The 12,961-nt window shown below is 42.9% G+C and overlaps 1 protein-coding gene across 2 annotated transcripts in view; it reads right to left on the reverse strand.

Annotated features, from left to right (window-relative positions):
• The window catches only part of unc5da (unc-5 netrin receptor Da), a 160,377-nt gene that overhangs the window by 3,093 nt on the left and 144,323 nt on the right, over positions 1 to 12,961 (reverse strand). For both annotated transcript variants that reach the window (XM_054612361.1, XM_054612360.1), the window contains 5 exons: positions 10,305 to 10,476; positions 6,465 to 6,695; positions 3,332 to 3,481; positions 1,154 to 1,318; positions 696 to 874 (listed from right to left, as the gene is read on the reverse strand). In XM_054612361.1, coding sequence (XP_054468336.1) covers positions 696 to 874; positions 1,154 to 1,318; positions 3,332 to 3,481; positions 6,465 to 6,695; positions 10,305 to 10,476 — 897 coding nt within the window. The remainder of the gene's footprint in view (positions 1 to 695; positions 875 to 1,153; positions 1,319 to 3,331; positions 3,482 to 6,464; positions 6,696 to 10,304; positions 10,477 to 12,961) is intronic.

Consider the following 12,961-nt stretch of genomic DNA (forward strand, 5'->3'; position numbering starts at 1 on the left):
CTGACTGCACAGATCTAATCTTCCTCTTGATTATTGACTTCTCCTCTGAAGCACAAATAGAGATCAGCCCAATATCCAAACAGCTGAAATCCTCCACAGCCTACGCAAATACTGACCCGGCACAACCCTCTGGAAAGCTCAGCAGGAGCACATGCAGAGATGCTGCTAATGATGAGTGCTAACACCAACGAATCCTCCTGCCAGAGGCCGGCCTGTCAGCGGTCGCCGACCTTCCTTCTTATTTCTGCCAAACACGGCAGCTTATCTCCCGTTGTTCCGACTGTGCTAAAGTTGGCCCCTAACACTCTCCCCCCTCCTTCTCCCTTCCTCCCTGCCACCCTCTTCATCTCTTTCTCTCTCTGTGTGCATGTGTTTCTAGATCTATAATGAAATCAGCAGCGTGGCGTGTTACTGAAGGCTGGCTGGTGATGGAAGATTAGCGGGCTGACACGGTGCCTTAATTCCAGATTTAAAAAAATAGTATTCAAAATGGGAACGGCGTTTACGCAGAGGGGGAGAGACCAGTGAATGCAGCATTCCATCATTCTGCAACAACACCTGGACCAAAAAAAGCTACCAGCTGATTCATGTGTCGGAGCTGCCATGACTCATCGAGGGGGTAAATGTCAACAGCATGCAATGAAAAAATGATGATGACAATGCAGGTTTTCTAAGACTCGGACACCCTCTGATACCTGTCTATGTGGAGCTTTTGAGCCAAGAGCTGCCAGTCCTTCCCCTTGGCGTTAGCGGTGTCAAAGGTGGCGCTGATCCGCTGACGGATGGACGGCGGGATTTTAAAGGCCCTTGACCCTGTCTGAGAGGTGATGGTGCAGTCTGACTGAGTGAAAAAGGGAACCACTCCCTTTTCATTCTAGCAGCGAAAGAGAAAAAGAAAGAAAAAGGACAAGAAGAGAGGTGAGTTTTTTGATACTGCGGCTGAAATTCTCAATATGAACACAAGGACAAGGATTTAGCAAGACAATTTGCAATCTATACATGAAAAGCTCCCTGAGAGGCTCATTAAGCAGGCCCTTAAATCAAATCAAGAGTTATCCAGGGTAATAAAATAACCTATTAACAAGGCGCTTGACCGCCCGCCACCACCACGCACACCGAGGACACGCTGTCTGTTTCCGTGAGTGCCACTCACCTCCACCACCGACGTGTAGACCTGGAGTATCTGCTCCTCCCCTTTGACCTGTCGGATGCCGATCTTGCAGGAGAGCTGGGTGGAGGAGTGGCTGTATCGCTCCAGAGAGAAGGCACACTGCAGGGGACGCTGGTTACTGGCCCACACCTGAGAAAAGGAGAACTCCTGCAGAGACGTGGACAGACGGACGATGACAGGATTAAACAGAGAGAGAGAGAGAGAGAACAGACTCATTGAATCTAAAACACATTTGTTATTTTAGTCGCTACTTTGTCACCCACTTTGCTGTTTACATGATTAATTAAGCCCAAAACGAGTGGCCTCTTTAGCCAATCAATGATGTTACCTAATCAAGCGGTTTACCCGTCAGACAGAACTCCAACAGGCATTCAGAGCCCGAGGGAGGAAAATGTATCCCGCTAGCGTCTGACAGAGCTGGAGTCATTAGAGCAAAAAATGTCATAAATTATACATGATACACATACTGCCTGTTGCGTGGGATAAATAATTAAGTTAGAGCTGCAACGATTAGTCAACTATAAGTATTTTTTGATAATTGATTAATTGGATTTAGTCATTTTTGTAAGAAAAAAAAGATTCCAGCTTATTTAATGTGAATATTATCTTTGAGTTATGGACAACATAATTCATTTGAGGATGTTTTCTTAGGCGTTGGGAAACACTAATCAACATTTTTCACCATTTCTCAGATTTTAAAGACCAAACAACAAATTAATTAACTGAGAAAGCAATCGACAGATGTGTCAACAATGAAAATAATTGTTAGTTCCAGCCCTAAATTAACTTACTTTGTATTACTTTTGCAAAATAACCAACAGTGTGGCTGATCTTACATGAAACATTGAGTCAAAAATGATTACAGACCTGAAGATTTTCTTAGTATTAACAGCCCATAGCATTAACTTTATTCTCCTCAAGCAATCTTTACCACTTTGTGAGTGTGTTGTATGTTTTCTTTTCCAAATTCTTATAATATGCCTTGAATATTCTTGTAAGCAACAATCTGTTAAATCAGGACCTGTAATGTGATTATGGAATTAAGACAGAGATACCTTGATTTAAGTTTGCACTGAATTTTCCCCAATAGTGGCAGCTGAAAAAACCAAAAGTATCAGAGCTTTGGAGTAAATGGAATAGAAAAAAAAGCCAATTTCGACTTCCATTACTAACTACTGTGTGACCCAGACAGTGGCGCGGTGAGAACAGGTCAAAAACAGTGTTTTATGGATGAATCATCCTCACTTCAGATCCATCAGACGGGAGGACGGCTACTTGTAAAAAGCCTCCTTTAGACCAGAGTGGTGTCTGAATGAAAGCCTGCAGCCATCACTCCCTGTAGGATCTTCACACGGTGGCTCTCCTGTCTCCGAGACCACCTTGTTGGTATTCTGGACGCACTGCGGTGGGCTAATCCTGCTAATAGGATGTCACTGGTGGGATAAACATCACAGGGCAGAGCAGAACATGCTGCATGTAGACCCCTAGGAAGATAACTAGGAGACGTGTATGTGTGTGTGTGTGTGTGTGTGTGGTGTGCCTGGCAGTCATAATTAATTTTGTAAGTGTGTGTGTGTGTGTGTGTGTGATCTCCTGCTGTGCCCTTGCTGCTGTCCTTTTTTCCTTTGATGTGACCGAGCAAGAAAAAAAAAGAATCTGGTAGCGGAGACGGTTCTGATGGAGGAACAGAGGAAGCTGAAGAAGATGAAGGTGCACAGCTTCTCACTGTGGCCCTGATGAAGCAGAAGTGCACATGCGGAGAAAACCTGCTCGCTGATTAAATTCCTTTTACACTAAATCACACAAACGCACAGCTGGAAAAACGTATTATTGTAGGACCAACCCTGGAAGTTAGCATCGCGCTGGTTCTCTTGATAAAAATCCCATGGTACATTTTCATTGGATTTTGGATTATTGCAGAAAATAAACTCTGTGGCGAACAGAAGTTTATTATACTTACACGTAATCAGGATAATATCCACAAATGAACAACATTTTTATGACATTTGCCATAAAATAACAAAAAACTTTAAACTCGCTTGAGGTTGTATTCAGTCGTCTAATAAAAAAACATTCAAAAAACTCTCAACTTAGAGATGCAGGAACTGGAACTGCAAATAAATGCCGACTCATCCCTGCAGCACTCTAGGTACTGCCTACCTGGCAGGTGGTGAAAGGCTTGATGCTCCAGAGTAGCTGTGGGACGTCCTGGATGGACACCTGGAGGCTGAAAGTGTTCCCCCGGAACAGCATCATCTTGGGCTCCTCCAGCAGCCGCCCGCCCCTGCTGCGCTCGCCCACTGCCACCTCCTGATGAGGGATAAAGTGAGGGTTGTTTTTTTAGGGGGCAGGGGAGTGGAGAAAAGAAAAAAGTTGGTGAGTTATATGGTTGATAGAGACACGGTACCATGTAGAGCAGAAACAGCTAGAGCCTCGAAATCAGATAAAGAGAGCGGCCCGGTTGTTATAACAAATTCAAACATATTGGTTGTTCCCAGAGACGAGACATAAACAGAGAAAAAATCAAAACAAAAGTCTTTTGTCAATATTATACTTTTCTGTTCCCGTGTCGTGATATTGTATTTTTTCCTGATCTGTGGAGAACAATAGCATCTGTGTGCAAGTGTGTTATGTTCTTGCATGTCTGTGTTTACATTGACTGTGTCTTGGGATCCTGCATTGAGGGGTGTGGGCATTGGCCGAAACTTGGCCCCTGAGCAAAGACATGCAAAAGGAGCAAGACACAGACTGTCTGGTTGTTTAGCCTCTATTTTGAGTCATCTCTTTGTGGTTTGTGTCTCAAAGTGGGGATTTTGTGTTTCTTTGTAGTTGCTTTATTGTCATTATATTTTTCTTTTTACTTGTTTTTTGTCTCATTATTCTTTTTAAGTCATGTTGTGGTTGTTTTTCTCCTTTTCATAGCTGTTGTGAGTCTCTTTGTGTCTCTTTGCAGCTGTTTTGCAGATCTTTGTAGTTGTATTGTGTCTATGTGTAGTCCTTTTATGTCTCTTTGTATTCGTCAGTATCTTTCTAGTCCTGGTTGGTTTGTGTCTGTTTGAGTGTCATTTTGTAGGTAAAGGCCAAGGGCACTGGCACAAGGCAAAAAGCAATGAATAAAAGGTGTTTTATACTTGCTTGGTAAGAGTTTATACTTGCTTGGTAAGATTTCTTGAAAAAATATGTAATATTTAGGCCTTTCAACATAAGAACAGATCTTTAAATTAGCTGAGAAAATCTTATTTCGAGCTGTATTTAACTTCTCGTGGGAAGTGTTGTGTGTCATAATAAGCCTGCTCAAAAGTAGCTTTTTTTCACTGGAGAAATTCAAGATGCATTGTCTCAAAACAAGTCCCTATATCTCACTGATATGTTTCTTTTTAGGTGGTAGTGTGACTGCTCAGTAATCTTTTCATGGGTTAGATAGTGAATCCGGTGTGCAAGGGGTTTTTCCTCTCAGTCACACAGCTCAGAGACTGCAAAGCACACTGGCTGTCTTCAACCTGATCAATTCCTGCTTCAAGCTCACAGGGGAAATTAATTGAAGTATGAAGCACAAACAAAAGGCAATAAAAAAAAAGAACAAATAACCGTGTGTGACTGATAGTGAGGTGGGCTGGACTGCCTCTTGGCCTCTACATTGAATTCCTCTTTGCTCACATGCAATTCTACATCTTGAATGTAGCAAAAAGTAAAAGTAAGGCTAGTGGCTATTCAGGAAAACTATCAGCACAACTTTAGAAGTAGTTAAGCTGTGTAAGTGTTTAATTAAGATAGGAGACAAATTACTTTTACAAACAAACTACGGTTTTTGCATCAGAATGCTTGAAGATTTAAATGCATGTTGGTGCAAAGGGCAAACCTTCCTCTGAGTTTCCATTTACGAGCACAGTAACGAACTGGTTCTTGCATTTGAGAAAGTGCCTCATTTCAATGTGTTCAAATACGCGTCGCGTGGAATGCAATGCTGAAACACATTTAATTAACAGAGAGCAAATTAAATTTGTCAAAGAAAGGGCAGAGAAGCAACCTTGGAGCATCTGTTGTCTTTGTAATTAAAAGTCCCTCTTTGTCTGCTAGTCATCAAGCATCTCCCAGTGGCAATGTTACTGAACATGCAGATCTTCAGTGGAGCGCAAATATAAAAAAAATACAGACAGACGTTCTCCCAGGCAAAGCCACCAGCCATAACCACCAAACCATTGCAATTCATTTCATGTTATAGTCAAATTCTGTTGCAAATATTAACAATTTTAGCCACACTAGGGGACGGAAAATCCCCGAATTGTCCTCAGCTGTACTTTGCTTTTATTGCTAAATGGCAAACTGTAGCATGCTAACACATTAGGCTACAATGGTGTCAACAGTGAAGGCAATGATAGCCGTTATTGTGACATTAGCATTTAGCATAAAGCACCACTGTGCCTATGTACAGCCTGACAGAGGCAGGGCACAAAGTAGGAAGTTTATTCTTTCTTTTTCTTTCTTTCTTTCTTTCTTTCTTTCTTTCTTTCTTTCTTTCTTTCAAACACTGATTTTTATGCTCACCCTCCTTCAACCATAAAAAAACATAGGTAAAATGAGGTCTTTTTTAAACCATGGTTGATGCAGAGACGCTAATTCACGCCTTTGTATGATTCCAGACTGAATTATTGTAACGTTCGGTTGTCAGCCACTATCAAGAATTCTGAACAAGAACTAGAACATTTGACCATATTACATCAGTTTTAGCTTTCCACTTTATGGTTCTGATGACGCCCAAAATTGTAAATGGACACGCCCCTTCTTCTTCTTCCTGTCTGATCTCCTCAAACCTTATACTCCAACCAGGACTCTCCCCACAATACAGGGCTTCTGTCTGTCTCCAGAGCGACAGAGAAGCTAGCAGGCCAAAAGACCTTTCCTATCAAATGCCCTTCCTCTGGACTAATCTTCCTACAGACGTCTGTTTCTGTTTACATCCAAACTGAAAAAGTCATCTTTTTGCCTTAACCTTGAATTAGTTGCTTATTCTTTCTTGTTTGTTTTGTTTGGGGAGTTTTTCTTCATCCAAAACCAGGCTTGAAAAAGTAAAACAGGATGTCTTATGCTGTGCAGATGGAGACGAATTTGTGATTTATGTTATTGAGCTGTATAAATACAATTGACTTCACTTGACATAATATAATGTGAACAAACTTTTTAGACATTTTGACAAGACAAAACTATTCAATTCTAAGCAAATAACTTTCTCATTACATTGAATCACCCCTGGTTCTTCCTCGTCTCCTTCTGCATCCTCCCTCTTCCCTCGTACCTGAAATGCATGCGGCGTGTCGTCCACACAGTAGACCCTGAGGGTGAAGCCCAGGGAGTTGCTGGTATCGGGACTACCAAACACAGCCAGCCTCAGCCGCTTTGCCGCGTCCTGGTTCAGAGGCTCGCCCACCAGGGCGTAGCGGCCCGGGTGCTCCAACAGCACATGGCACCTCTGGGTCTCCAGCAGACAGTAGCAGGAAGCGCTCTCCTCGTCCACAGACATCACTTCCTTTTGGAGGGAGGATCGGGTGAGAGAACAGATTTAGTTCTGATGCATTAAGCACATATTTGAGCCATTGATAGTTCATTTTTGGGTTAATCATGAAAAAAACTTAATAATGGCAAATGCTGTCTCACTGAGGACTTTTTTTTTTGGATCCAGCACCCACATATACACAGTGGAGCTCAGAGTACTGATTCATGATGATTAACGTTTCAATTACTGCCAATAATTTGTTTGCAGAGGTAGAAAGAGGCTTTAACTTAACCATCACACTGAAAGCAGGCATTCAGCCAGTGGTATGTGAGTAAACCTGAGGGCGGAAACAAGGTTCTACACGGTCCCACACTAATGATAAACGCCTTGCTTAGATGGCACACGACCCGATGAACCTACTCAATGTGCACTCTTATGCACCGGTGGGTGGTAATAAACATTATTCAAGGGGGCGATAAAGAGCTAATCAGACCGTTTCCATGACCACAGTAGTAAACAAACATGCCGTCTGTTGAGGAACCAGGCGGCAACCAAAGGTTCTGTTGAGTAGAGCATATTGGAAGTGTCTTAAAACTTGCATTCTCTCTAATGTCCAGCAGGGGGCGACTTCTCCGGTGCAAAAATAAGTCAGATTGAGTAGAAGTCTATGAGAAAATGACCCTACTTCTTGGTACTTGATTTATTACCTCAGTAAACATTGAAAACATGAGTTCATGGTCTCAATCTCTAGTTTCTTCTTCAATACAGCATGATGTTCATTTAGTAAATTATGGTCCGTTTAGAGTCAAATAGACCATAAAGCAGGGTATGCTTTACCAGAGCCGTATTTGGCGTCTCTAAGTCACTCCTCGGCATTTCAAATATATTAACTTCTGTTTATTGGTTGCGAATAAAACAACATGGCCGCAGCCGTAGTCCCAAGATGGCGATGGCAAAATCGCTAAATTCAACGCTTCAAAATAACCGTCCACAAACAAATGGATGATGTCACAATGATTACGTCCACTTTAGATTCCAATAAGATGATGCAATGTGTCCAAATAAAGAGGTGACAAAATGTCATAAATAAATAATAAATGCTCAGATAGAGCTTCGTCAGTCGTGGTTCTGAGCAGATGTTAACCCAAATGGAACAGAAGGAGTCAGCTTTCTCTCGTTATTTCATGTAACATCGCTTCTAACTGCAGTGTTAAGATTTTTTAAAGAGACACAACCCAGAATACAACGGCGTATGAAATTTATCTCGCTTACCTGGAAGCATCTGCATACTTGCGTGGACCACGTTCCTGCCCTAATCATTCCAAAGATGATTGATCTATAATTCTGTCTATAATCTGTTCACTTATTACCTGTAGTAAATTACACAAAAAGAACAACGATGTAATGTAACAGGCCACGAGAGCAGCAGTTTACATTCAAGAGGCGTCTGTGTTGCTGAAGGATATTATTTAGACGCTTCACAGACTGTTAACTGGAAGCCTTCCCTTCATACACAGCCTCAGAATCAGGAACTGTGCAGAGCTGAACGCGGGCCAAATGAATAATGACACATCAATAAACAGATGGGGATACAGTAACACTGACAAAACGGATTAGCGGGGAGCAGTTGTATCCGATGGCCAATTGCTCCTCATCTCGTGCTCAATCCTCCCTAAATCACCTTTGAAACATCGCCGTGACCCACAGGTCCCCACTGCATATGGCCCGGCTAAGCCGTATTAAGCAATGCAAGGTAATTTAGTGGCCTACAGCTTCCTAAACCTGCCCCATTAGCGCTGCAGCAGACATGAAAGATCCTCACTACATAGCTCATCCCCCCGGCAGGCAGCTGGGGAAGAAATGATGGAGTCAAACTCTAGCGGGACACGAGTGCACGCTTTAATGGGAATGGCACCGAGAGGCAGACGTAGCGAGGGAGAAAGGGGAGAGAGACAGACGGAGGGTGGCGAGAGAGAGAGAGAGACCTCCATCTCCCATTATATTACTAATTCCAGAGATTAGGTTTTGAGTAAGCATCCTTCCTGAGATAAAGGGCTCATTATTTCACATTGACAGAGACGGGTCACGCCGTTAGATTTTTTTTTCCTGGAGAACATCTCCCCCTCTGTCTCTGAACCTGTCTCTTCCTTCTCAGCCGCCTCTCTCTCTCTCTCTCTCTCTCTCCCCCTTATTCGCTCCCCTCCGATGGCATATAGCTACCGTCCGTGATGGCTCTTTTGATAGCTCCCTTTTGTGCAACACGTCTGCCGGCAAATTACGTCTGTGTAAATGTCACACGGAGTGAAAGGAGGAGAGAGAGAGCCACAGGCCCACCAAGGTCACGCGAACCCGGGGTCACTCCGCCTCGATGAGGTCCCGCAAAGCTTTTTTGATGAGGTTAGTTAAACATGAAAAGAGCATCTTAGATATGTGTACTCTGCCGAGGCGGAGCGGGAAAATGGATAGAGGGTATTTGGTTGAGTGTCTGCGAGACTGTGAAGTAGCTCTACAGGACGGAGTTGAAGGACTTTATTTCAGAGGTGTTATTTTACTGAGAGAGCCTGATGTGAGAAAAGAAATCACAGAGATAGCACTATACTGTATTTAGAGCTATTGAGTCTTGAATATTTTAAAAATGCTCACTTGCCAGTTTTCTTTTAGCGGTTTTTGACCTCACGCTGGAATATCTGACTGAACTAGGCTCATAAACTTTTTAGCAGTTTAAATATATATACACATGGCTGCAAATTTGATTTTCAACACACCTAAATTCCGGGGCATGGTTCTAACAAGAACTTTCCTTCTTCTAAGGAGTAGCTCTAGTGGATGAATTACAATTATGTCTGTTCTAGTCATTATACTACATGTACTCTGTATTCTGTCTCTGGCTACAACTCACTCACTTCCCTTACTGTTGCAAGGAAGTAGCAATTTCGTTTCCATAAATAATGTAATAATAATAAATAAGTAGCTAGATGTATTTGGTGGATGGTATTTTGTGCAATTCACAGGAATCCAAACCTAAATCAGTCATAGTCATGGTGGTCCCAGTAAGTATAATCCTTCTTTTCAAGTATAATTGAGTATAATGATATATACACATTTATGCTTTTGTCTACTGTTTTGCCTTATAATAAATAACAAAAGACAAACAGATATACAGAATGTGCAGTATGTACACAAATTATCATAATGTAATTTGTGCTTGTTGCTGTTTTTATTTCATGAACAGCTGCAGTGCAGAATTCACAGATTCATGAAAGAGGAATGCTTTGAAATACCATCATCATTATACTGGGGGAAAATAAATGAACGTTTCAATGACTAATAGCCGCCATTTGCATTCGGTCTGACATTTCTTTTGGATGTATGACAGCATGAGGTAGAGCTTGAAAGGCTGGATTTTATACAGAGTGACGAATCCAAGCTGGCAACCCTGAAATCGGCTCCGTGCTTGCATGGCTACACTACAGGATGAACATTTTCATCAAAGTAAGTGCTAGCAGTTTTTATCAGATGGGTTTTGATATTCTGGCCGCCGGTGAAAGTCATGTGTTTGCACTTGTTAACATTCCGCACTGATGTTACAGCGGAGAACATGGAACTGATAACAACAGCTGAAGTTTAATAGGAATTGCTCACCTCCCACTTGTTGTCCTGCATTTGCCTCTTTAGTCGGATGGTCCAATTATCGCCAGTGACCTCCGCACAATGGGCTACGGTCATGGCTATGGGACAGGACAGGTCAAGGCCTGGCGGGCCATACGTGACCGCAGGGCTTAAGAAGATCTCTGGTCCGTCGTCGGACACAGTACTGCACACACAGAGAGGAACAGTGAAGGCACACATTAAAATGTCATATCATGAAACCACAAACATTTATGAGAAAAGCTGTTTCTCAGAATTTAAAGGCACCAGAAAGGATTTTAAACAGGCCCTATTATGCTATTTTCCGGATGCATATTATTACCTCAAGTTACAGTTACAACATGTTTACATGCGTTAATGCTCATAATCCGTTAATGCTCATTGTCTTCGTAGTAATTTGCTTCTGCGCTATACTTTTGCTCTGGTTTATGCTCTTAGATGCTTGTTTAAGAAAGGAGATGCACTTATGACTTCTGGTGACTAGTAGTTCTCTTGAATACCTATGTTGAATACACTTATTGTAAGTCGCTTTGGATAAAAACGTCTGCCAAATGACTGTAATGTAATGTAAAATGTAATGTAATCCGCCTTGTTTTTCTCATCCTGGCTGTCCTGTAGCACCTCTTCTCACCCTCTCTCTGAAACGCTCCGTTGTATCGCTTGTTCCTCCCTCCAGAAAGCAAAGTCTGCCCTGATTGGTCAGCTAGCCCGCTCTGTTGTGATGGTCAATGTTTCCCATTTCAAAAAACTCTCCCTCCGGAGCATGACAAATGAAAGGCAGGTCACAACGGGATTCAGACCTGGGTCGCCTGGGTGAAAGACTGCTTTCATAACCACTGGATGTCAGCTTCAGCTCTGTCTCGCTGTTTTGTTGTTTGAGGGCCAAACTAGCCGGAGAGTTTTACGTCAGTATCCCACAGCCATCTTTGATTCAGAAATGTCAACTCCTGACAAGTTTGATAACCTGTATAGACGGATTACGGATATCTGTGTGAGGATGACTTTGGGAGCAGACTGCCAATCAGGCTGGTGTGGTGACCTCCCCAGGCTCAGATGTGCTGGCATTTGCCCCCATAACGGTCCTCTTGGGCTGTCAAAATGTTTAGTGTAATGTCATTTTGTTGTCACTCATTTCTCCAGACACCCTAATGCTTCTCTTTTGCTTTTCTGCAGCGTGTCTCTGATGTTAGCGCAGGAGTTAGAGGAGAAAACAGAGAGTATGGGGTATTGGATATTCAGATACTGACGCTGATAAGCATTTAAAAATGTCCACATGTGAAAAGAAAATGTATGGCTGTATAAGAGATGGCCCTATAAACAGAGCTAGATTGACGTTGATCACATGAATAACAGTCATTTTAAACAGGCCCTATTATGCTATTTTCCGGGTGTATATTTTTATCTCAAGTAACAGTTACAACATGTTTACATGCGTTAATGCCCATAATCCTCCTTGTTTTTCTCATCCTGGCTGTCCTGTAGCACCTCTTCTCACCCTCTCTCTGAAATGCTCCATTGTAGCGCTTGCTCCTCCCTCCAGAAAGCAAAGTCTGCCCTGATTGGTCAGCTAGCCCGCTCTGTTGTGATTGGTCAACGTTTCACATTTCAAAAAACTCTTCCTCCAGAGCTTCAGCTCCGTCTCTCTCTTTGTTGTTTGAGGGCCAAACTAGCCAGAAGGAGTTTTGACGTCACTTTGTGACCTCATAAAGTTACATTATGACCTCATAAAGTTACAGAAGTGACGGAGAGAATTCAATGGAGCCGTTTCAGGCAGCTCAGGAGCTTCTGAGGGGGAGGGTAACTCCTTTTAGGCATGGACTTCAGGTTTTACACTCTACGGATCTTTTACATGTACAAAAATATATACAACACACTAAAGAAGAGGTAAAAAGTGGAAAAGCATAATAGGGCCACTTTAAGACAGTATGAAAATGAAGACAACAAACACCACAGCTAATTAATCACTGCTTAAACAAGCATCCAGATAGCAGGGTGCGACCCTTGCCCATGAACAAAGTAAACTCAAATCCTTGGACACGCATAATGAATCAATCCCTGACTAGCTGACACACAGACACACAGATAGAGGAAGATTAAAGCACCAAGACTAATGGACAGTGGGGCTGGGGAGGACAGGCTTTAGCACACAGCGTGTAAGCTTTGTGGGTCGATGGAGCTTATGAAGCCTGCTCTGGCCGGCCCGGTGACAGATTAGCTGGGCCAAGCTGCTCTTGGCCAGGGGCCCAATCTTGGCTGGAAGCCCTGAAGACTGAGAGCAATCAATGGGACCACCATCAGTCATGCAGCTGGCCCCGGCTGGACACCTCACATATACGGGGGACACGATGCCGGTGCTGTTGTCACTGCAGCAGCGTGGATATTTCTCAACATCATTAATGCAACTGCAGCGGGGGACACAGCCTGACATGCAGGAGCAGACGCATCGCGAATGTATAAAGTGTGTGCGAGGACCCACACGGGTGTGCACACGAATACAGGAAACACCCACAGAGAGGAATCATTCTTATAGGTCACACTCCTCACGTTGACACCTAGACACCGTACCACCTGACTCCAAAATAACAAAGTAAATATCCGTCTCAATTCCATTCCAATTTACTTTACAATAAATAGTTCAGAACTTTTTATTT

This window comes from Anoplopoma fimbria, chromosome 14, assembly GCF_027596085.1.
Source record: "Anoplopoma fimbria isolate UVic2021 breed Golden Eagle Sablefish chromosome 14, Afim_UVic_2022, whole genome shotgun sequence".
In the NCBI taxonomy this organism is placed as follows: Eukaryota; Metazoa; Chordata; class Actinopteri; order Perciformes; family Anoplopomatidae; genus Anoplopoma; species Anoplopoma fimbria.